This window comes from Oryzias melastigma, linkage group LG21 (genome assembly GCF_002922805.2).
Source record: "Oryzias melastigma strain HK-1 linkage group LG21, ASM292280v2, whole genome shotgun sequence".
NCBI lineage: Eukaryota > Metazoa > Chordata > Actinopteri > Beloniformes > Adrianichthyidae > Oryzias > Oryzias melastigma.
In genome coordinates this window covers 7,557,934-7,584,310 of record NC_050532.1, presented here as the reverse complement: position 1 = coordinate 7,584,310, position 26,377 = coordinate 7,557,934, and the positions used below count along the sequence as shown (strand labels likewise).

General features: G+C 37.5%; 1 protein-coding gene across 3 annotated transcripts in view; it reads left to right on the top strand.

The window, feature by feature from the left end:
• Positions 1-26,377, top strand: part of sema5ba (sema domain, seven thrombospondin repeats (type 1 and type 1-like), transmembrane domain (TM) and short cytoplasmic domain, (semaphorin) 5Ba) — a 215,916-nt gene that overhangs the window by 178,026 nt on the left and 11,513 nt on the right. The window contains exons 13-22 of one of the 3 annotated variants that reach the window (XM_036209692.1): positions 3,581-3,698; positions 4,335-4,519; positions 6,052-6,195; positions 6,927-7,074; positions 8,360-8,585; positions 12,249-12,461; positions 17,222-17,392; positions 20,368-20,523; positions 20,904-21,041; positions 24,789-24,833. In XM_036209692.1, coding sequence (XP_036065585.1) covers positions 3,581-3,698; positions 4,335-4,519; positions 6,052-6,195; positions 6,927-7,074; positions 8,360-8,585; positions 12,249-12,461; positions 17,222-17,392; positions 20,368-20,523; positions 20,904-21,041; positions 24,789-24,833 — 1,544 coding nt within the window. The remainder of the gene's footprint in view (positions 1-3,580; positions 3,699-4,334; positions 4,520-6,051; positions 6,196-6,926; positions 7,075-8,359; positions 8,586-12,248; positions 12,462-17,221; positions 17,393-20,367; positions 20,524-20,903; positions 21,042-24,788; positions 24,834-26,377) is intronic. The other 2 variants (XM_036209693.1, XM_024286265.2) reach the window with 2 other exon arrangements.

Here is a 26,377-nt window from a genome sequence, read left to right as displayed (position 1 = left end):
GAAATCTTTGATTTATCACTTGTTAAAGAACCACTTCAATGAAAATTGTGTTTTTTGGCATTTTTAACATGCTCTGGGAGCAGTTTTCTGAGAGCCTGTAAGGTAAAAAAATATCTCAAAATTGCATTTCTGAGTATTTCATTATTCAAATCCTTATGAATCAGGGGGAGACAAAAGAGCTATTTAAAAAGAAGTGTATTTGTAACATAGACAATATGCTGACCGGGCCTTAAGCTCTCTGTGCTGCTCTGCTTCGCAGTGGGGAAGGGAAGGGGGGCAGGATTGATCTGCATCAATGGTCCCGCCCACAACTCAGTCAAATTTCTGCAGAAACTATTTATTAAAAAATGGGGTTTTCCAATGAACCAATGGAGTTTTAATGAGTTGATTCTAAAATAAGTTATAAATAGATGTTTTGGGTTTTTTTGTAAATAGGAGGTTTGTCAGGTCGTTCCATGCCTATCGTGGAGTGATTTGTTTGTTTATAGCATATTGCATTCATTCCTTGTGAAAATACCTTTCTTTTCTGGATAAATTAGAACCTTCCTCAACATTTTGGATACTTTTAATGTTTCCTAATTCAGCATTAATACCAATTTAAACCTTCAAACTTATTTGTCAGGATTTTTTTAAACTGATACATAATTTCCTAGTTTAAGTTGCATAGTTTCTCTTACCAAAAATAAGTATGGAGAATCCGCGAATACAGGAAAACCCCCATCCTAATCCCAGCAGTCAGAGGATGTCTGTTAGCAATTCTTACTCATCAAAAACACTTCTGATTATACTTTGTAAAACATTCATTAAAAACATTGACACCATAAAGAGTGCCGTCCACGCTCCTCTGCCTCTCCGCCCCTCTGCCCCTCCACGCTCTGTAGGGGGTTCTGCTGTGCAGAGATTCCCTTCAGCAGCGCTGCAAAAATTTCATACAATCTTCTTGAGTTGTCTTGAGTTTTTGTGACGAACTCGAATAATCATGTAACTGAAAAAAAATGTACAAATCCGTGAAACCACGAATAAAGAAACGCAAATAAGCGGGGGAACACTGTAGCTGTATTCTTGGGATATTTCTAGTATATTAAAAAATATAATATAATAATAATATAATAAAATATAATATTTCCATACATTAATCAGTAGACATGTATTACTTGTAAAACAAAAGAAACCTAAAGACAAAATTATATATATTTCAAAGCGTACTTTCATAAACTTAAAGTAAACTTAAAGTTTATCGTCAGTAAACTAACAGTATACCAGAAGGTGACTTTAAGTATACTGTTAAGTATACTTTTTATTAACTAAGAGTGGCCCAATTTAGTCTCAATAAGTATGTTATTGTCGAAAATATTTTTTTCTATACTTAATTATACTTTTAAACAAATATTTGAAGTATTCTTATATCTGATATGTGTCTCCTTTTTATGTTGACAGCATTTTTCTGAAAATAATACAAAAGAGATGATTTCAGCTAAATGTGTTCTGAGTTAGCTGAAATGTTGTCAGATAAAATCATTAATTGTGCCACTTAGCATGTTTGTATTCAGGGTGGGGCAAAGTGTGATGCTAATTAGGGCGCCTAATGAGATAACTTCAGCTGTGACGGGGAGACAGAAACAAGCATCAAAGTCATCTAAGACTTGGTGCCGACAACCTTGCGCCACAATGACAACAAGCTCCTTCTGCTGCCCTCCCAAATGAACTATTACACTAACAGACGTTCATGACTGACCTCATTATAACTGTCTAATATACAGAGGACATGCATCTAATATTAGTGCGGTGGAGTCGCCTGTCAAAAGTGGCACACAGCAGGGGACGGTCACAGATCACTGCTCTTTTCTAAAGTGGTCTGTGTGATCGTTGTAAGAGCCAGCAGTTGCATCTTTATTGAATGACGAACCAGCGTCAGGGTCACCGCCATACTCCGATGCTGGCACTGAAAAGGAAGACCAGCAGATGGAGATTCTTCAACCTTAAAGCTTAACTCTACAGGGTTCTTCTTAAAAAAACACTCCAAAGCCTCTGCCAGGAAAGAAAGAATCAAGTCTACTTTCTTTAAATGAGAGAGTAAAGGGAAAGAAGCTAAAAGGTTGTAATTAAAGAGTGGAGAGGGTAAAGCAGGGTAAATGGAAGAAAAGGATGCAGAAAAGGGAAAAACCTTTGAGAGAAAACAGTTATTCAGTTGATGCTTTTTTTCTTTCTCTGTGTTCCTAAGGCATCCAGATCAGCTCCAGCAGCTTAGCCTCTTCATTACCAGCTTTAATTTTAATTACCCTTCATTAAGCCTCTGTTTTACTGGAGGAGCTTACAAATATTTAATCAGTTTGGGTCATGTAGCATGTACAGCGCTGCTGAAGTAAGCTCATCGGAAGGAATGATGCGTTTCTTCTGATTTTTGTCTTTGTTTTTGACACACTTGAAATACTGCTGCGTTCTGAAGCCATCTTATCTCTGTAATTTATAAACTTCTTCATGACTTTAGTGGTTTTTAAGCCAGGCTCTTTTATTTTTTTTTAAAAGAGTGTACTTTAAAGATTTTACTTGGACATTTTATTCAACCAGTTTGCAAACTTTGGCAAACTTTCTTCCAAACTTTTTACTGTAATAAACTTTGGCAACAGACTTTTTTGTTTTCATTCAAAATTGAATGTGACGTTTTCAAAAAGTTTCCAGATTTGACTTTTTTGGTTAAAAATAAGAGTTTGACAAATAATTGTGATACCCTTTAGAATAAATCCTTGGAACTTTGTAGTTCAGTAAAGCTTCACCGTTTTTTTAGGCGATTTTCATTAAGTTTCCATCATGACTCAGTGCTCAGGTTTTGTCATTTTCTGTTTTCTGTCAGTCTCACCATGTCCAGGTCAAATCACCCACAGCTGTCTTCATTTAGTTAATTACCCTCAGCCTATTTCAATGTCTGATCTTCACTGGATTGGTCCTCCGTGGTTTTTTGTCATGTTTATTTAGTAAATTATTTAGTTTCTGCTACAAAACCTGGTCTCTTGCGTTTGGGTCCTCCACCACCATCCCTGATAGTTTCAACCTTGTCTTTGCTTTGTTTGTAGATTTATACTTTTTTATTTTGGCTGTACATCTTTGATCTTTTTCTATAAAACAGAAAAAAAACAACTTTTTTGATTTCAGCTGTTTAAAAAAAAATAAAATAAAAAATCCTACTCAAAATTGAGTTTTTTTTGGACAGTTTCAGGTTCATTGTGGAATTATTGTGTCATAATAAAGAATGTATTTAGCATACCAACAACACATGTGCATACCAAGAGGCTGGTGGTCACGTTTGACCTTGTCTTCCACCTTGAAATAACCAGGGGATCTTGATCTTGTGACTTACTTTCTGTGGGGTGGATGAGTCCATTGACTCAATGGAGTCCAGTGAGTGTTCATTTGCTGGACAGAACAAAAAAAATCTATGGGGAAAGGTACCAGAACTATAGAAACTGGAAAGCAATATAAGAAGATATCCAATGACCTGAGAGTCAGCAGGCTTCAAACTTTGATCTAGAAGTGTAGAGTGATGAACCTTATATGTAATTCCTCCCTGTTCTTCCTTGTGCAGAATGTGTTTGGAGGCGAGGGACCCATACTGTGGCTGGGACTTCAGACAGCGTAGATGTACCACCCTGGAAGACAGCTCCAACATGAGCCAGTGGAAGCAAAACATCACTGTTTGTCCGGTAAGACTTACATCCCTGCAGCCTGTATCAGAGTTTTAAACGGGCATTCTCATCTTGAAGCTTCAAAGCTCAGCTGCTCTGCTCAAGTTTTCAGTCGGTATCATGTAGAACCATCTTCAAGGTAACGATCACAGTCCATTTTGGACGGTACATGGTTCTTATCTGAAATATGATTTAAAAAGCACAATTTTCAAAAATAAAGTTGATACAGAGTTTCACTCTGATTTTAATTACACCCTAAAACAATGTTTTCCTCTCGCTGTAATTAATAAACATCCATGGCTCTGTTATTATTACCATCTCTTTCAGCACATTAGAAGTTATTAGCATACAATTGTAAAAGCAGCATTCATACTTTTCCCCATTCAGCATTCTTCTGCATCCAGATCTTTACTCATTATGCAAATTTAAATCTGCATTTACTATTGAAATTTAAGTAAAATATGATTACATGAACAGCACTGTTTCATAGCTTGTTAGCATCATGACACTAAGTTTGGCATCAAATTGCACATCACGGTGATTTATACAGCATTCAATCACCTATATCACTAGATTTACACAATGCAGTATTACCATGTGAACTGGACAATCCAAAAATCCAAATGACCTTAATAAATAATGCCTCTTTTTAAGCTGAGGAACCAGACCACCAATGGGGGTTTTGGACCGTGGGCACAATGGCAGCCCTGCAACAACGATGACCCCGTGGACGGCGTGAGCTCCTGTTTGTGTCGCTCCAGATCTTGCGATAGCCCTCTTCCGCGATGTGGAGGCAAAAACTGTGTAGGACCCACCATTGAAGTCTCAAACTGCTCAAGGTAGAAATAACTAAACAAATGTTGTATCTTATCATTGTGCATTTTTGTCAAATACTGTCTGAGAATATTACTGAGAATCTGCAGATGTGTTCACAAGAAAATGACTTTCAAATCAACTTAAGGTCGTAGAAAATTACAAAACACTTTTCTTTGTTCCCTTGCTTGGATTTAAAGCTATGGAACTAAAATAAATCAAATATTAGATGTGCTTCTATCATACAAAGAAATCCATAAATCCTGAAAGAAATATACTGTGTCCAGACAGTTTGAAGGAACAATAAGTTTCTTTTTTACTTCTAAGCAAATCAATGTTTAATCATTTGAAATTACTTATTTATGTCTTTTTAACAAGACACCGGTATATCCTTGTATTACATTTTTTCAAATCCTCCAAGTTCATCCGCAAATACACTAAGCTGACTGGTCAAAATTATGTTTAAATATGCCTCACAAATGTTTTATTTTTAAAACTTCCTGACTACCAGAAAAAAAAAAAAATAGTTCAGTCAAAATGTTTCTAAATCCACCAAAAACAATGATTCCCAAAGCCAAACCCCTTCACATTTGGTATCCTTGACAAGCCTCAAAAGTTCTCTGTTCGTAACAAAAGGAATTGATTTAGTAGTAAAAGATGACATTTAAGTTTAAAAGTGTCCTCTACAGAGGTCACATTTGCATTGCTGGTTGTCAGGAGGATATAGCATTTGGAAGAAGTTGATCTTAGGGTATATTCAACCAGATACGTAGCACATGATTACATTTCGCCCTCCATTATTGTATGACATCTATACTGCAGTTTCTCTTGTCAAGTTACTGTGAGCTCTTTCTCTTCTTTCAGATTGGGGCAAACTAGAATTTAAATCACTGTGCTCACTTTTGTCAGGTTCAAATACTAATTATTCATACTGCCAAAATAACAGCTGCTCATGAGCTTATTAAGCCTCCTGTAATGAGTCTGGTTCAGGCTATGCGTAACCAGTCTTTCTCAAACCCAGGCTGAGGTTCAGCGATGTTCTTAAATGACTTAAGGATTTTCCTCAGGGAGCAGTTCAGACTGACAAAACACAAAGAAAATGATCATAGTAAGGGTTATTTTTACCTGAAAAACTGAATCTGGATTGTCTCCATGACAGTTTTGACGGCTTGTTTTCTAAAGGAAAACGACCAATGGGAGAACAAATGCAAAGAGTTTGGACACTGCCGGATTGCTATGCCCGATTAAATCGTGAGGAGTTGAAACTGAATTGCGCTTTTGTCAAGAGTGCCAATTAAATCATGAAAAGAGCTACCCAGAAACAAATCACTTAAGCAAATTAAATGAAGGTTTTTCAGTCATAATGAGCTCTTTTTGTGTTTAATTTTCTGCTTCAAGAGGTTTGGAAGCAGAGCTTTCATAGGACAGCTACAAGGCAGACGCTTTTCTTTTCCATTTAGCAGGGAAAAAAAATCCTCCTGAAGAGCTGGTGTTTGAGGCTTGTGGACGATTGTAAAGTTTGGGTTGCTAAGAATCTTTTACGCTTCTGTTGCATTAGAAATGGAGGCTGGACACCATGGTCGTCATGGGGACAGTGCAGCACAACCTGCGGGACAGGATTCGAGCTCCGCCAGCGCTCTTGTAACAACCCGTCTCCAAGACATGGCGGGAGGGTGTGCGTGGGGCCAAGCAGGGATGAAAGGTGACAGTTATAGGAAGATGGTCAAAAACTGAGCTAATCTTTCATAAAATGAATCTTAAAAAAAAAGAATACTTAACCTTACATTCACATTAGAGTATGAGGGGCCGTACAAGACATTATGCGTAAGAGAGTATATATGAATGTGAATGGTTCAGAATAAATAATGTCTTGTACGGCCCCTCATATTAGAGACCCACTCTGATGGAAACTGTGTTTTTTAACATGTTCTTAAAGCATTTTTCTTATGATGGAGGACATATAAAGAAAATTAAGCTCAAGATTGCATTTCTGAGTATTTCTTTAGTCAAATCAATGTGAATCAGGAGCAAACAAAAGATGCTTTTTGAAGAAGAGCTTATTTATGCTTTGAGCTTTCAGCAGCGGGGAGGGGAATGGGGGCTGGGGTTGTTCTGTGCCAACAGTCGCCCCACAACTCAGATGGAAATTTCTAATGAACTTTAGATTTTGGCTAAAAACAGCATAATCATAATTAAAATACCACTGGGAACACTTACAATACATCAGAAGATGATCAGAGTGGGTCACAGTAGCAGAGACTCATCAAGACTCGTCTTGCCTAAAGCAATGAAAGCCAACATGCAATTAAAAATGCGCTAACATATTTTTTTTTTGGTCAATTCCTGCTGTTTCTTTCAAAAATTACAGATTACGTTAATATCGTATTCGTCTCTGTACTGTCTGTTTTTCTCCTCCTACTGCTGACTCCACAGGTTTTGCAATGAGGGCGTTCCGTGTCCACAGCCCATATTCTGGACCCCGTGGAGCTCCTGGACCAAGTGCAGCACAGCCTGTGGGGGAGGGGTCCACTCCAGGGTCCGCACCTGCGAAAACGGCAACAGCTGCCCCGGATGTGCTCTGGTGGGACAGACACTTAAAAATATCTTAAAGATAAGAAAAACAGTTTGTTACTAAAATTTTACTTAAGAAACATGCACGTTTTAATTTAAAGAAACCCTAAACACAAAAACGCTTTTCTATCTTTACTGCTCTTTTTATTTTTAAAAAAACAATTCGCTGACTTTATATTTATTTTGCAGATAATTAAGATATCTTATTGTGAAAGAACTGTGTTTATTTTTTAATTGACTGTTACTGATTTTAATTTAGACTAGAAACAGACATTCATCTTAGAAAAAAAAATACATTTTTTTTAGTTCCTGGTAAAATATGCAACTCCAGCTTCTTTCAGGTGGTGTTAAATTGTGTTGAGTTATTATTCTATTGAGTCAAAATACCATGACATGGAAGGGAATTTATTCCAACGATGAATAGGGAATGACTATAAATGACTAGAAAAGCCTGGCAGGACAACATGAAAGTGTGTCATCTATAGGACTTAAATTTAAGAAAAGATCCACATTGATGGCATGACATCATTGTCTTGCTATATCTTAATTCTTTCTGTGTAAGTCTTCTGTTTATGCATCATCTGTGTCAAAAAGCAACAAACAGAGGATTTTACTTATTTCCTGTTTTCAGTTATTTTAAAATATGAATTTTTTTAGCACTTAGTAATGCTGACTTTTACTGATTGGCCCCAAATATTGAATTAAGTTACTTTTTTATATGAAAAAGGCTGCTGGACTTTTTTATTATTATTATTCAAAGATAATTAAGAAACTTAAAAACAATATTCTACATTAATGAAAAAAGAGAGGAAGATTTTATTTGGAATAAGAGAAAGATTTATAATAGCTGCTCTAAAAACCTTGACATTGACCTTTACCTAATTTACATGCCCCTTTGACAAACTAAAGACAAATGATAAAAAAAAATGTTTTTGTTTATTTGTTTGTTTATTTTTTTTTTGGTCATTGGCAACTGTGGGTTCCAATGGTGCAGATTAAGATGGAGGAACCACACTTCTGGAAATGTAAATAAAAAAAAATAATAATCTTACATAATAATATTAAAAAATAATTTCAAAACATTAATAATTTCTTAGCTCTTTAAAACTACCTTAATTACAATAAGAAAAATAACTATGAAAAGTTGTTCAAGCTTTCTTCTGGAAATATGAAGGTAAAATGTTTCCAAGTTCATGGTCAAAGTTGAATTTACTGTTCTGTTGTGACTTTTATATTAGTGTGTCTTTTAAATTTTAAGATGAGAGTCTAAGCCACTATTCGTTTTCTGCATTCAGGAATACAAGGCCTGTAACCTGGAAGCCTGTCCCGAGGTCAAGAGAAACACACCTTGGACACCATGGATGCCTTTTAATGTGACCCAGAGTGGAGCTCGTCACGAGCAGAGGACGCGGTACATGTGCCGAGCTCACCTGTCTGACCCGCACGAGCTGCAGATCGGACGGAGGAAGACGGAGACACGCATCTGTAAGCACGATGGGACGGCATCGTGTGAAACCGACAGTAAGTCAACCAGTTTCCTGAATTTCCAAGATTCACTATTTTTAATTTCCCCTTTTGTTTGTTTGATTTTTAGCTGGAGTGGTGTAAAAACAGTAAAGTCACCATGTATTACTCACAAAAACATGGCAAGCAGCTTTTATTCTATGTCAACTGTAAAAACACTGTCTGTTATGGAACAAAATGTTTGAATTTTAGACTTAAAATTATATATATTTTTTTACTCCTCTTCCAACCAGTAGCTTGTTGGCTGCAGTTCTAAGGTTTAACGTTTCTGTCTTTTTTTTCCACTCTTATAAAGTAAAATCAGATTCTTAAATGCATTTCATATTTCAATGATGGTGTTTTGGAAACTTTAGGAAGAGAACACAAACCAGTACAAGAATTCTAAGCAGCACTATTTAAAGGCCAGGTTCTAATATTGTGGTAGAGCTAGTGCAGCCGTCATTCTGGAAGCAGAAGTCCTCTTGACACTAAAAGCACTAATCTATAGGAAGTGGTGCGAGATCAATATTTCTAAAGCAGAGTACAGACAGTAATCTTTTAAGGGCAGAGCATTTTCTTTACGTCTTTGCATAAATGGCAGAGGAACAGATGAGTTGGCAGAAGCATGTTGTGGTTTCCAGTTTGGACATACGCAGAGCTTCTCCTTAGAAACAAGAAAAAGGCTTTGTGGAGCACCTGGGCTCCCTTAGTCTGACTTCAGTTCTCAAAAGTTACCATAAAGAACAGCAAGTAGATCACCTCATTGTCCCATAGTACCAAACTTTTAGCGTCACTGAAAAGTTCTCACGTTTTGGAGCATACCGCATACCTCCACACCCACTACACTGTAAAAAGAGGAAGCCAACAAATAGGAAAATAACTCTAATTTTAAGATGAAAAACCGTAGAAAGTAGTAAAGTTATCTGCCCATGCAGTATTTTTTATCAAAATCTTGAAACAAGAAACATCAAAAAAGGGAAAAGTAAGCTAAAAAAGTTAACTGTTATGTAGAATTGCTTAAAACGGAACCTTAAACAGCCCTTAAAAAGTATTTTTGCTAGTTCTAGGCAATGGCTTGTATTTTTTGTGGTTCATTTTGAATATGTTGACAAAAACTATTGTGACTAAAGTGGAAATTGCTCATTTTAGAACAAAATGTGAACAAATTGTGTCTTAGTGCAAGCTGGCTCATCTTAATAAATCCTCTTAAACTCCATCAGATTTTCTCCAAACATAAATCTACATTTTAGTTTCCAAAATAATGATAATAAATGTCAGTCTAACGTATCTGGTAACATCTTACAGTCCATTTTACGTCTTTTTTTAGCCTTAAATCAAGTTTTTCTCTTGTCAAGAATATGGATCAAAAGGATTTTTACTCATTTTGATAGTAATTTCCTCTTTTTTAGATCCTTGCTCTTGACTAGAAAAAAAAATCTTGACTTTGCTGATTTTGAGAAAGAAGTGGAGTAACATGAAAACAACTTCAAATATATTTAAAGTCTAAGAATCTGTGCAAGTATCAAATAGTTTGCTGTGTACTTTTGGGTGACATGAAGACAAACATTTTTGCTGGTTACGGAATCTATCTTTCATTTTGGTTATATTTCATGATCTATGTCTAAAGATGGAGTGTAGAAAACTGATTAATAATAATTGAATAAAACTCGTATCCTCCAATATAATTTATTTTTTCAAAAAGTAATATTTTCAGTTGTTTAGAAAAAAAAGAAATAACTCAATAAACACATTTTTAGGGCAAACAAAACCATGCTTCTGTACACCCACATACAGTGAAATCTACCAGTCCATGAAAACAGAGGAATGGAAAATGGCAGTGGTGCCTAACACTCCATCCTTTTCCTCCCAATGGTATAACATAGACAAACCGATGAGAGAAAAATAACATTTTACTCGTGTGTTTCTGCCTCAGAGCCATCTGGTCATGGTTCAAATCCTGGCTTTTCTCTGTAGGCTTTGAACTTCTTGGAGCTTTTATAGATTCTTTCCAAACAGTCCTGCTCCTTTCCATGGTCCAGAAGCGCGGCTGTGTTGTCGGCCTGATTGGAGGTTCTAAAGTCACCGCAGGAGGGAGTGTGTGCATGCATGTTTGTCTCATTTATTCCTGACAAACCCCGCGATGGAGCAGTGACCTGTCCAAAGGTGGACAAGTCTCCCCCAACTGACAGCTGGATCTGCTTCTGCCCTCCAGCCACTCTAAACAAAAATAAGACTAGAAGACCAGAATAAGAAGAAAAAAAAGCTGAAAGGTTGGATGGATGTTTTTGATAAAACAAGGAAATGCGCCTTAACCTAGAAAGCTCAATTCTTCCTGTCAGTGGTGGCATGTTGTCGTAAATAACTTGATCAGTTTCTTCCAGAATCCTCAAGATTCTCCATGATGAAATCATCAGCTTATAAAGCAATCTGATTATTTGTAAAGCAATACAACGTGATTCCATTATAGCGTATTGCTATAAACGATCTTGGATACCAACTTATGAACTCCACTTTAAATACCCACTCTGGTATAAATTTATGTTTTTTACATGTTCTTGTGGCATTTATCTGATGATGGACATTTATAAAGAGAAAATTAAGCTTAAATTTACATTTCTGACTTTCTATTCACATTGTTGTGAAAACAAAAAATGGAGTGACAAGCTCTCTGCTCCGCTCCATTCTGATGCATCCACTCGAAGACAAATAGATCCATGAACGTCTTTGTTTTCCTCATCCCGAGCTGGCATCTGGCTCAAAACTGTATAGGAGGACAGAGAAGATTATTTTCATTCTCCGTTTCCATGCATCATTGATTTGCAGTTCTTAAACATGTGGAAGAAATCTGTTTTTGTTAGTTTTAAATAAATTTAGCAAATGGTGCTAAATGTGGAGGGCATTTATACATGTACATCCCAATTTTAACTTTTTACCTCTTTTATTGACTGTTTTTTAAATTTAATTCCCTTTTGAGAAATCACAACTGAAAATAACTAGTTTCAAATTGAAACAGCAACTTTATTGACAGATAAAATGTAATATAACATTTTCTTATTAAAAAAAACCCATCAAATTCACTTCAATCAGGAACAAATCACAGAAACAAATCTTTTTTGGATTTTTCTTAACCTGCTATTAAGTTTAAAGAGGAATCAATAATGAGTTTGTTGCTGGAAAATCACAATTTATTTTCAGTGAACATTCGCATTTTAACAGGGTTTAAATGTAACGTGGTACACAGAGTTACAACACAAAAACCAATACGTCCTCCTGTATCGACACAGTAAGAAGGCAGCAGCAGCAAAGATTTTTTCAACTAGGTGCGTGACATGTTGAAATGGCCGCCCTGTTAGACCTGTTAGCTTCCCTACATGCTGTTGGTGACGGGGTCACACGGTCCAGCGCTCTCATAGACACCAGCCCGCAGAGTTACACACAGCTGCAGTCCACTGCTTTCCACTGGTGGCGTTCTCATGCCCCCAAATCCTAAATCGATTCCCTGTCTCCACGTGTCAGCTTCCTGGGGTCCTGCATCGACTCCAACAAGCTGAAGTACAGACAGTAGGGAGCTGTTAGAGGCATGAGAGACCACACTATGAGAAAAGATGTGAAGTCAATATTACATCACTGCACATTTTCTGTCTTAATCGGGACTTAGATCCTTTTATTTTTGATGTGCAGGTCTTGTGGAGGAGCTTCTAAAGACACCGGTGGTGAGAATTGCTGGTCTGGGCTGGTCGTCGTGGGAGACCTGGTCCAGCTGCTCGCAGAGTTGCGCCAAAGGCTACCGCACCCGTCGGCGGACATGCGCCGGGCCCGAGGGAAAGAGCGCTCCCGTGGCGTGCCGTGGTTCTCCCGTGGAATACCAGGACTGTAACGTGCAGCCGTGTCCCGGTGAGTGACGATGTGCCGTCGACTACCAGTGAATTCAGGAACCAAGAACATGTGCTAGTGCTGTACTACCTTCCTTGAAGGCCCAAAGCGTTTTAAAGTCACAGACCCATTCACACACACATTCACACACTGGTGGCGGCTCTGCTGCCAAACACTGGCACCAACCTTCCACCAGAGGCAATTTGGGGTTCAGTGTCTTGCCCAGGGACACTTTGCATATGGGTGGGTAGGGAAGAAATTGAACTCACAATCTTCCAATCCGGAGTCGACCGCCTGATTGGAAGATTTTTGTTTTATGTTTTTCGTTTTAGGTAGCAGGAATTAACAGCAGCCAAATATACAAATATAGGCATAAAATGTTTTTAAAAATTATATATATATATACACACACACACAAAATAAAAACAATGGCCAAATTTGACCCAGCAGGTTCTCCAGGGTTAAAGGCCACACAAAGCAAATGCTTTGTTCATTTTGAATTGAAGGAATATAAAGCAGCAAAAAAGTTATCAAAAAATAAAAAACAGCGGCCAAATTTGACCCTGTGGGCTGTCTGGGGTCAAGGGCCACACAAAGCAAATAGTTTCTTCATTTTGGGTTGCAGCAGCCAAAAAGATACAAATGAAAAACATAAAAATAAAAATGTAAAAATTGGAGAAAAAAAAACAATTGGCGTATTTGACCTTATGGTTGTCTGGGGTCAAAGGCCACACAAAGAAAATACATTTAAAAACAGTGGAAGAACAAGGATTTGAACTGAGATTGGTGGATTTAGTTACAGCATGTCTTGCTACTGAGAAGAATTGAAGTTTTTGTGGATTTTAAAGTTGTCTAAAGCCTTGTTTTGATTGAGCGGTCGTGACGTGAGTGGTCCCCCCCAGGCTGGTTCAGAATGGTCCGGGCAATTCAAGTGAGCGTTTCCATTGAGTGTTGGACCATCAAGGCTAATATGTATACTGATGATGTAGCTGTGCATCATATCAGTGCGACTACAGTGGTTCTCCATATTCGCAGATTCGCTGTCTCTGGTCCCACATAAGGGAGGAATGCTGAATGCAAAAAATGTATTATTCTTTGCAAGAAGATAGCAGGAGGTGAAGAAGAATACAGTCGAAAAGAGGACAAAACTTTCAGCTTGGTTAATTTTTCTATGTATCTACAACTAACGGGGGACCAAAAGTGGTACAAATCCGGTCTGGACCGGTCAATGAAAACGAGGCATAAGTTCACAGTAGAGTTGAAAAAAATATATAGTTCCAATATTTTTTTACTTAATTTCACAAAATCAACATATCAAACAAAATCAGACCCTTTCTACACTGTTTTACACAAAGCTTGATCAGTATTTACATTTGGGAGTTTATTTATTCACACAGCATCCTCAGAGCTGAAAATGCAAAACAAGAGGGAGGATGTGCTCTGAAAGTGTGATAATAAAACATCAGTTCGTAGCTTTCCTCTTGAGATAGACGAGTCCAGAGAATAAAGAACAAGAGGTCAATGATGGAAGTGAAAAAGTGCTGAGTGGATCATTAACTTCATTAGCTAATAGTTAGCAGCATTAGTGGCAGTGCTGAAAGAGTTGTTCCCCAAATGAAGTTCTCCATTTTCTGCTCCTCATCAAACCACAATCAGCTGACCCAGAACTCCACCGACTGCAGCACTGGAACAAACCAGGCTTTAAAGAAATATTTCAACTCGTCTTCGGTGATTGCCTCAAACATTCGTCCCTGCTGCTTTATAAATAAATCATTTATCTGTGTTTGCCGTGGGACAAATTCCTGCAGCCCGTTTGATTTTTCAGCAGCTTGTATCCAAATGAAACCTCAATGGTTGGGAGTTACTGACAGATCTAACCTGAGGGAGCCCGAAGAGGGCGGCTTTGGTTACTTCTCAGATGAAAGCAGGCCTCGTTTTCTGCAGTTTTGTCACGTGTGTCCCCAGAAGACATGCAGGTGAGAAGGACAAGGCCGGTGACAAAAGAGAGAACGAGTGCCAAATAGTAATTGATGATGAAATTAGAGAGAGGGATGGAGGCGATATAGATTACTGGGGAGATTAAAATGAATCGCTGCTGGCGTGCGGGAAACAGGTGTGTATGTGGCCGTTCCCGTTTGACAGCTCCAGTTCCATTTAGAGTTTTATTACAGAAAGTTCCGGACACCGGCACTCCCTCCCACCCAAGAAAAAGGGGGAAAAACATAACTTTTGGCTTACAAACTTCTATTCTGATTAGGTTTCTGGATAAGCATCAGAGTTTGCAGATAACATGGGAGAAAGCAATTGTTTCCAAAACCAGTGGTTTTATTAAAAACTAATTCAGACATTTTCCTCTATTACTCTTAAAATCTTAAAGCCCCTGCAGAAGCTTTAAGACTTCTGAGTATTTCTTTATTCAAACTTTTGTGAATCAGGAGAAGACGACAGTTTTTTTTTTTTTTTTTGTGACTGAAAACGCTTTAATCAGAAATAAAGACTACTTTTTTTCAAAGAAGAAACTGACATTTGAACAAACTTAAACTAAAAAGGCTTAGTCTCTAAATATTTTAATGAGCAGTTTTCCTCAATAAAGTTTTTTTTATTAAGAGAAATCATGTTTGTAAACTACATTTGAGATAAGAAAAGACATAAACCCCCTAAATTCTTGAATATATTTGTTGTTCTCTTTATTTTATGGCAAAATCATTAAATTTTTGACATTTAATATTTAATACTTTCAATACTTGAACGCCTTCGGCAGCGTATGTTCAAATGACATTTTTCAATGAAAAGTATATGTAAATGCAAATAGTGCACATTTCAAACTTTTTAAACTCTCGCATTCACATAAAAATGGGAAAATGCCAAGTTTTCACCAGATATTATTTACAATCTAAGTTCAAAGCAGCTGATAAAAAAAACTCTAATGACCCAGCATTTAAACGCTTCATTTACACACAAAACTTGGAGACCTGTTAAAGAGTTTTACATCAGATTTGTGCAGTTTTGTGTGTGCAAAGTTCAAGTTTCTGCAACCATTTTCGGGCTCTATGTATAAAATGTGTGGCGATTGAACGAAGGTTTAACTTTGACCAATCAGGAACTAGGATTTGGTAGCCTGGTTCACTCACTTAAAATCTGTTTAATTTTATACATTATTTTTAACAAGTTTTAGGGTTTTTCCTGTAGTTTACCTAAGAAGAAAAAACACAAAAATAGGACCATTCACTCCATGTTCTTTGGTCAACAGTTTTGCTAAGATTTGGTTGCTAATTACATTTCCAAGCTCAGTATTTGAGCAGCAGCTAATCAACCCATGGCAGTCATGGATGACGCGGTTCCCTCTTTGGACGTCAGCTTTCTGCAAACATAAAAGAACAAAGCGGCTTAGCCACACAACAGGACAAGCAGACAGTCGTAAAAACTGTGTCAGCCAGGTAATCAGTGAGTTGTTCTGTAATTCAGCACTCAGATGCTCAGCCAGTCAGCCGGATAAATAGCCGGTTAGTGAGAGTCAATCAGGCGAAGCGTTGGCTGGCTGCGAGAGCCGGTCAGAGTTAAGTGATCGCAGCGTGCCTCACTCTGTGTCACGCTTATCCACAGCTAAAGGAGTTTTCTGCAGTAATGTGATGTTACCTGGCAACACTGCTTCACTCCATCAGTCAGACAGACATCGGCGAGTCAGTTAGTCAGTCACGCTTTTCTGATTAGATCGGATAACTGTCCCTATGGGGGGAAAGAATCCGTACAGGAGGGGTCGGATGAAGCGCGATCAGGAAGACGGAACACGGAAGGTGGAAAAGCAGAGAATGTGGGAAGATGACGAACGACCACGTAGACAAACAAAAGACTAATTGTGTTTCCCGCAGGCAACTCTCATTCCGTCGTCTTAATGTTCCTGCAGCGGCTACATCTGCTGAGCTCAGCCACTTCCAGGTTTTACAAAGCATAAATGTGTCAATCTTATAGATTTTCTGTTTGGAAAAACTAAAATAAAAACGATGCACAAATTAAACATCTTCAGAAATGTTATTTTATAAACACAAAACTTTGACATTTTTATGTAATGTGTATTAGAATCCTTTTCAAATCCAGACAGTTATAATCACTACATACACAAGTGTAGAAACCAAGCTTTTCCAGTACTACATAAACACTTTAGCTTCAGTCTTTACATTATATAACCTCTCAACTCGGAGAAGAATCATGTTTTTTAATATTTTAACATGTTCTTGTGGCATTTTTCAAATGATGGAGGACTTATAATAAGAAAATTAAGCTCAAAATTAGATGTCTGAGTATTTCTTAATTCAAATCGTTGAGAATCGGGCGCATAAGAAAAACATGGAGTTAAAGAAAGTGTATTTGTGATGTAGAAAATGCGCTAGGCGGGCCACAAGCCAGAGAGAAAGGGGGCGGAGTTCCTCCACGCCAATGGTCTGAAATATTATTTTCTTTTTAAAATAACTGAATTGATTAAATAACAGTACTGATGGAGCATAAAACTTCCACATTAATGCAATCATTTTCATCAGATGCTTCTGCTGTTTCAACAGTCAAATGTCATATATTGTGCGTTTTATTAGTTGTCGCCGACAACATCTCATGAAAATAATGACAGTAGAACTAAAACATAGGACAACATAAACATAAGATTTGGGGATTTAAAGCAACATTTGTGGCCTTTTTATAGTATTACAATTTTACCTAAAAAAAAAAAATCGCAACTTTTTAACTTCAACACAACAATTTCATTTAAATATCTGTAAATCTGTTAACAGTGAACGGCGCCTGGTCGTGCTGGTCGCCCTGGTCTCAGTGCTCCGTGGGTTGCGGTGGTGGTCACTACCAACGGACGCGCTCCTGCAACAGCCCCACGCCAGCCAGCGGGGGGGACATTTGCATAGGTCTTCACACAGAGGAAGCCCTGTGCAACACCCACACATGTGACGGTAAGATCCCACCTAAGATTATAATCTTCCTCTGTCACGGCGCCAAAAGTGAAACACGCGTCCAGGTGTGTCAGCTCCCATACCATGTCTTTTCTAAGCGTGCGCTCTTTGCGTACTGTCAGGTTTCATCTCTTTCTAATGAATAAATCTTGTTTTACACAAATCCAAGATCAGCACCAAAGCTGTAAAAAACGTCCTCCTATGTGGTGTTTATCCTGGTGTGTAGCTAAAGCTTTGAGTGTCATAATAACCTTTCAGAGAAGCTCTAAAAATGGATTCAATGATGCTGCACATATGGAAATTGCACATAATGCATTTGAATATTTGAGTGCTTCTCTACAGTTTGTGCTATGTCGGTCTGATGCAACAAAAAGAAAGGAAATTGCTCTGCAGAGGGCTCCCTAAGGGTCTTCATCTTGCATCTTTCAAAAAAATCTGGTTATATAAAATAAACAAACTCTTAAACATAAAACTTTTTTTACATCATTTTTTTTTTTTTTTAGTCTTTGATCGTTTAGTTTTGTCTCAGATCAGGTTGTTGGTTTTCATCACTTCAAAAAATATTTATGGACCTTCAGAATATTTTTCCTTCACATGACCTCGCAAGCTGTGTGTGAGATAACTTTCTTTTTTATCCGTTATATTGTACCTTTAAAAGCATTAAAAAAAACAGTTCTCTCTTAAATAAGGCTGGGTTGATGAGATCAATTAATCGATCTGAATCGATCTAGGCTTAGATCAGTAATTGATCCATAAAGTAGAGATCAATCTAACGCATAATGCTAAAGAATGCTATAGCTTGATGTTAACATATAATGAGATTCCGCATAGGACGGCTAATGCTAACACTCGGTCTGATGCCTCATCATGTGGCATTAACGCTCAGTATGACTAAATAAACATCTTTATAAACTCACAAGCATGAATTTTAGAAATTCTTTTAAGGCAATATTTTTTAAGGTAATCATTTGTGGTGTAAAGCATAGTTTTTTGGGTTTTTTTTCTTTTTTTGCTCATACTTTCTTCTTCTTCTATAAAAAAGCTGTAATGCTATAGCGCGATCGCCACCTAGTGGCCGGACTGAAACGCCCTCTAGGAGAGGCCGAACAATTGTTAGATCTTCTTTCAAGAATCCATGTAACACTGTGTACTATTAACAATCTTGTTATAATTTCACTAATACATTTTACAATAAGTGAACTGCATCAGATTTATATGAACATTTTCAAAACGTATATCCAATATATATATAGATTATTAATGTATTTCTAAACAAATGTGTCTAAATGTGGAAACCGTTTAAATTCAAAATTGAATGGAATCGAGTAGATTGAAAGAATAAGAAAAATCCGAATTGAATTGATCCAGGCTCTGGTGAATCAAATCAAATCGATTCATTTAAATTATTACAATACCCAGCCCTACTCTTAAACTGCATGTTAGTGCAAAAGCAAACCTGTATATTAATGTTCCTATTGGTCCAACCAAACTGAAGGAATTCTCAGAAATTTGGTTTTCTTTTTGAGTTAAAGCAGACAAAAAATGTTTTTTCTATTTGCAAAAAAATGTAAAACTTTCATATTTAAAGCAACTTTGTCCCCTTATTTGAGGCTGCTGAATTCTGAGGTATGTCTATCGATGAGTGGATTTGAGCTACATGACTCTCTGACATCAGGTGACCTTTTATTGACCATCTTTATGTTTGCATAACTTTATGTCTTCCAGCATTTTCACCTCCTTGAAGTGGTTTGAACATTGTGGATGTTAGTTAACCCTAGTGCTATATTAAGGGGTCCAGATGACCCAAACCTAACATTGACGTGTTATCCATCCCATGATAAAGGTGGACAGGGTTCTATGTCTGCCACGGACAGATGACCCCACTCCTAACGTCAATATACCTAGAATAGCTCAAGGGATAAATTACAAGAGACCCACTCTAATGAAAATTGTGTTTTTAACATGTTCTTGTGACATTTTTCTCACAATGGAGGACATATATGAAGAAAATTAAAGCAAAAAATTGCATTTCTGAGGATTTCTTTATTCAAATCATCATGAATAAAGACCTGACAAGGCCGTATAAACAGGTGGGTAATAGGAAGTGGGGCGGGCTTAATCTGACCCAACAACTCTGAGGAAAATTTCTAATGAACTCCTGCCGCTCTGCAGAAACTATGTACTAGAAAACAAATTTTTTTTTGATTTAGGCTAAAAATTGAATAATAAAAGAACACTGGAAATAACTAAACCATTCAAGTGGAGTCAGTAAAAAACAAGGTGCCACAGTTTCCTGTCTTTGTTTTGATTTCTTGTTGTTTACACCTTCTTTCCATTTGCTGCAATAATCACAATGTACAGAGCAGAAATGACCCGTAATAAATAAAAAATGTTTGTTCCAGCCCCCTTTTCCTTGGATGCTTTTCATTCTGAATCAATCTAGGCGTCTGTCACAGGGAGCGTAACGCATACAGTCAGCCTCCCTGGTAATTACAAAGCCAGCCTAATGGCTTTCTGCTCCCCCACCACCAGATGCTAATCAAGCTCCTTTACATCAACTTAATGCCTTCCCGTTTGACGTTGACCAACACATCCTGCTAACCCCCCCCCTCCTGCACCAGTGCTTATTTGTCTCCTTGTCTTCATATTTATTGAAGGGAACGCCATCAGTCACCTTATCGGGGTGTTCCTGGAGCGGCCACCATCTTTGCATATGTAATTAGTGTCAGGCTGACTGTCATTCACAGCGATATTTGGGGGCCCTCGTCACAGGTCATTTGATTGAAGGCTCTGCCGGTAATGGAGGCTAGCAGGAAGAATTGTCAGGACAGCATACGAACAGGGAGTAACAAGCCTCATCCAAGTCAACGATTTGGTCACAGAGTCACTTTGACTGACAGAAATGAAACAGAATAAATTGATGAGGATGGGGACATGCATGGCTATGAAGCTTATTTCAGGTGGATTTTTTTCAGATTTTTGTGCAGAAAGAAAGGAACAGGTGGTGGAGACTCAGCAGCCAGTCGCTGAACACCAGACTGATAGGAAAGGCAAAAGGAGTCTGTCCTCTGCCGCCACTGGGGGTGACTGTGCCAAAACTTCACACTTGAGAGCACACCGAATGCGTCCAGGTTTTTCACCAGCCTTTCATTGCCGCACTACTGCCACTCCAGTGCTCTTGAATGCAGCCCGAACGAGTGCAGCGGGTGCACGCTTCAAAGAGAGGAGCCGGGACTTTCTCTTTCCTCCAGGGTTGAAGCTTTTGTTTACTGCTTGGTGAGCTGCTCCTGGGAAACGGCATAAAAGCTTGGCTCGGGAGACAAATATCTCCGCTATGCACTAAACAAACTGTTTGGGTTCACTCTTTCAGTCTTGTTAACACCACAACTGCTTTTTGTTTCATTTGGGTTGTTTGGCCATCTGGTAAGGTTACTGGGGCAGGTGGTGAGCGCTTGGTGGGCTTTCCACTTCTTCTTGGGTCTGTATTGATTGATCTCTTCTCTGCGTTCAGGTGGCTGGATGACCTGGTCTCAGTGGTCCGCCTGTGATGACTCAGGCTTGCAGATGAGGAGTCGGGTGTGTGGTTCTCAGAGCAGCACCCCCTGCTTAGGGAACAGTACCCAGCGCAGAGACTGCAATGAAATACCCGGTAAGTCAGACAGATGAAGCACACTTTCCAGAGGATGAGGGGGATCAGTAGAACAGAGAAGAGACCGCATGTCTTAGCATCTTGATTTTATGAAAAATAATTTAAAAGCATTCTTTAAGGTATTTAATGGCACAACAATATATTTTTTATGTGAGAGTAGATAAATATTATAAATATGTACATAGATACAACATCAAAATGTTCATTTTTCAGGTATTTTGCTCCAAGAAAGCGCCATTTACAAATACATTTTTGTATTTATCAAACAAAAGCTTTAACTAACAACTGAGCCATCTTGTTTATACGATAGTTTCCCTACTTTTTGCTGTCAACTGCTAAGACATGTTGATAGGTATATGAGTCAACAGAGTACTTTTCATATCAAATGTTGTTTGACTTTACAATAGGTTTGTGCTATCTCCTTCTTCATTTTCTTATTTTTTATGGTCATTGGAAGCCAGTAAAACTATATATTTTAAAAAAGTTTGTGTGTAAAAACAGCATGAGGAGCTGTGGGAATAAACACATACTCCCAACTCGTCATAAATGGACATAAACTGTAGTTCGGGCCCTTTCCACGTCACTTTTTAACATTTTGGGTGTACTAACTCGTCGTTTTTTGACATGCTAGTTGTTCGCATTAATATAGGTGTCCCCAACCTCCAGGCAGCAAATCGGTACCGATCTGAGGGCCGCTTGGTACCGAGCCAGAGACAGGGAAAAATTGCACACACAGTTTTTCTTTTAGGTATTGGTGTGATTGATTGAGACCGTCGGTTTAAGTCCAAGAATTAGAACCACATAGACATCCTTATATTCCAGTTTCATAAATTATTTTACTTTCACTAAAGTGAAGTGAGTTCTCACTGTTATCTACTGTCTGCAAGAGTCTTTTAAGTTTTTTTCTTGTTGCACATTTGTAAGTATCTGTCAAACTGGTACATCAAGGTTGATGTTTCTAAAATCAATACCTGCAAAGTACATGATATATTTTTTACTGCATTTCAGATACGAACTTGTTTACTGCTTTCTTCTTTCATGTGACTTATTTAAAATTTGACTGAAGCTTCTCTGATCTTAGGTCTAAGTGTGTCTGCTTTCACAACGACTACATTAGAAACAGAATGATAGAAATCCGATTTGGTCAAATTTGAAATTATATCCACAAATGTTTGTGCATCCAAGTTTCACCCAAGATCAGTTTAACTTGACCAGATCAGCTTTAAGCTTTATGGTTGGATTTTTGGGGAGGGCATAGATGTGATTTGTCTAATATTACCAGGTTTATGCCTAAAACATGAGCCCACATTTACAATATCTGCTGAAACGTCAGTTGATGACAACACACATTGCACGTAATTCACAAAGTAGCATAAATAATCAAGTTTGGCAGACTTAAGTGAACCACAGAGCATTTTAGGGATGTTTATAGAAATGGCTTTTAGTGTTAAAAGGGTTTTCCATGGGAAAAACACTAAAACAGTACTGTGCAAAAGTTTTGTTTTCTAATATTTAACCACAAATTTAACCACTTTACTTCTATGATAGTAATAGGCAATACCACACTTTAAAGATTTACTTTTTATTAGGGCTATGAATGTTGACGCGTACGACTAATAGAACACAATTAATTCGTTAATATGTAATAACGACCTCAGGCATCCTGCTGTGCAGCTGTTAGATCAGCATAATAAAACTCCATCTAAAATAAACAAACTTTTTTTACATTCTGTCATTAAGATTTTATTAAATTACGGAGATAATATGGCATTTATTTGTGCTTTTTGGACAAAAACAATCTTTTATTTTAATAGATAAGGCGGAGAACGAAAGTTATTCTGACGACTGTAATGCACAGCAGCAGCTCACTTGCTATGGGGGGCAGGGGGCGGATCGAGCTGGATCAAAATTCTCCCAAAAAAATTGTTTTATTATTTTTCACAAACACAATAATTTTACGAGAAGAGAAAAACAACTGAATTCCGGGAAAAATGTAAAATAGACATCAGTGAGAAATTCTTAGTTTTTGGGCTGCCTGGTGAGACTTTAGCCTGGATTTTTTTGCATTTTCATTCAAAAACGTGTTGTTTAGTTTGTTGACAAATTTTATTCTTGTTGTTTTTCTAAAATTACACTTATAACTTTCTTTCTATATTGTAAAATCAGTATGTTTTTAGGGTTTCCACAGCAAAATGAATCAATATTTCCTGATAGAATTTTCTGTTTTTGTATGATTTTATGTTTAGTGTGTGAATATAACATGAAAAAGTGACAAAATGAATGTAGTGTCACATAGGAGAGGATGTGCAGATTAAAATGATACCAAATAAGCCTGCTTGTAATCTTTCAAATTGAAAATACAGAAAATTCAAAAATAGACAAAAACTGAGTTTTAGACCCTAGGTTCAAAAGTTTTTTTTTTTTTTTTTTTTTTCGATTCCCAGCCCTACTTTTTATATTAAATGTTCAATATCAATAATCGAAACAAATCACTGATCATTTCTTAGTTTTTTCACTATCATATTATTTGCTATCCTTAAAACAAAAACCATTGAAAACTGGCCAGGTAACAACTTTAATGTGCAAAATATAACGCTTGTTTTTCTTCTCATTCTGCACCGTGGCACTTCTGGTGACATGACTGATGGAGCAGTTCAATATGATTGGTGGGGGGGGCGTCATATGCTGGAATAACTTGCCTAAAAACCAAAAAACATCTTAAAATAACAGATTTTCTCATATATTAATTGGTAATCAATACTTTAATAGAGTAGTCAATACCAGAATTGACGATGTGAGTATTTATAATTTGATATTCCCATCACTACTGTGTGATAAGTTTTAACTAAACAAAAATTTAATCTGAACAGTTAATGGCTTTTCAGGTCATAGCATGAGTGAAATTTGTTCACATTAAGATAAATGTAATAAAGGACATTTAATCTTTACTGTTTTATCTAACAATTACTGCATAATTCAAACTCAGGTTGGGCTTTGGAGACCTTTTGTGTCTCTCACTGTCAGATATGTTCAGTGTATCACAGTCATTTAGCTGTATGTGTCATCACAAACCATGCTTGTGTGTAGCTGATATTGTCTTTGTGCACTAAACTCATCCGCTGCTCTTAATTACCATAATTAAGTTCACGTGAATCTAATAAGTCAGCAATTCACTCTGCTGGCCCTCAGTGCAGCTTGTTATGCTGATGCCAATCTCTGAAAGTTTCCTCTCAAATGATCTCTGGTGGCCTTCCAGCTCTGGCTTCTCCCGCCGCGGAATACCTGATGAGTCAAGATGAATGTGATTAATATTAATAGGATATCACAACACCAAATCACATCGTATTTTATTGCAAAATGTCAATGAAGCCATGGATGCATTGATTAAGGTCACATGCAGAGGGGGAGCGCTCTGAGGAAGTTGGAAAAATAAGCCGATAAAACTAATCAGTTACTGTGGAAGTGAAATTAAAACGGTTTACCTTCACAATAAACTGCTTCCTGCAAATTAGAAAAGAAACATTTCAGGATATATTTTTCTGTGATATTATTCTACATTTAGAAAGCATTGGAAACACTTCAAGTTCTCATTCACTGTTGTTGTTTCTGCATGTGCCTGCTTCCCTGATCACCATCAATGGTTGTCCTCTGAAGACCGTTTCTCTGTGGGGAGTGCATGTGTGTGTGTACTGTATGTGTGTGCATGCATGCATGTGTGTCTGACTTGTGTTCCTCTCCTCTCCACAGTCATTCTCCCTGCATCTGGTTTTGATAAGGACCAGCAATGTGGAGGTAAGTGGATTAACAGCTGCCTCTGCTTTGTCTGTCTGCTTGTTCAAGTTTGTTTTGCCCCTGTATGTTTCCACAGATGTCTGGGACATGATGTCTGTTTTCATGCATCAGATGTTCTTTTCTATGTTTAGTATTTCATTCTGTATGAACCTCTTAGAGCCAAAAATAAAAAGGAAGAAGACTCATAGTGCCTATTATGTGCAAAGAAATGCAGACAGTAAAAAACAAGTATTTTTGTGGCCAAAACTACCCACTCCGATGAAAATTGTGTTTTGTTCTTGTAGCATTTTTATGATGGCATAGGACATATGTTTTCAATATTAAATTAAATTAATTCATTTTGTATTTCGGAGTTTTCCTTTATTCATCTGAATCAAAACTCCTTGCTATTTTGTTGAACCGGTAATTTTAGGTTGAGGTTTTTAGGGGCTGTAAGCTACCAGGTAGGCATACATTATCACTGGACAAAGCGGGATGGGACGTCACCCATAGAAAATGCTTTCATAGCCATTTTTTTTTCACATTACGGGTGCCGCCATTTTGAGCCAGACAACAGTGATTAGTCCAAGTCGTTCTGAGTCACGTTTTTAGAGGAACTACTGTCGCCAATCATAAGTGAGCTTGTTCAAAGTCCTCATCCCTTCCACTGAACTGTCAATCAAACATTAGAGGCGGGGCCAGTCGGCACCACACGCTTTTACTGAGGCATCTGATTGGTCAGTTTATAACTTGAATAACTTGTGATAATGACAAAAGTATCATGAAAAAAATAGGATTAGCAAGTAGATGTCAAAAAAATGTATCAGATCAAGAATGGTTCTTCTGACAAATCAAATAACTGAGAAATAACTGTTTATTTCTCAATTGAAGGCTATGTCCGAATTCTCACCTTAATCCACTACTAAAATCCACTACTAAAAAACTATTTTGAGCAAGACTATCTAATGTGTGGTATTTTAGAAGCAATTCTGACACCATGCTAACAACTTTTTTTTTTTCTTACTTAAACGGCAGATATGACATCACTGATTTCACAAAGTAAAAATCTAATCAGTACGAACATTTTATGACCTTTATTCATAAATTCACTGCATTCTGATGATGAAAATGTGGACAGTTTATTATAAAAATTTCATTAAAGCACATTTTTTTACAAAAATTGTTTGACTGGAATGCATTATGGTATTTATTCGCTAATGTTGTGAGCATTGATGCACGCTAGTTTTTTGCAACGACTTCTGGGAAATTTCTAGGGCACTTGATTTTGGAATTTTAGATTTGGACAGCACTAGAAAGTGGCAATAGTGAATAGAGATGGAATTCAGATTGGGATTTTGACTTATAGGAACATGGACGTACTTCCTGTTTTGAACACGAGGGGGGAGGGGTTGACACATCCAGCGATTTTACAGTCTATGGATGGGTGATGGGAAGTGGGGGCAGGGGGACTTCTCGCCAATGCCTTTCCCAAAACGCAGAGGCAATAAATTTAATAAATTATTTCCTTAATATGTTTAAGAAAATACCACATTTTTTAGATTTTG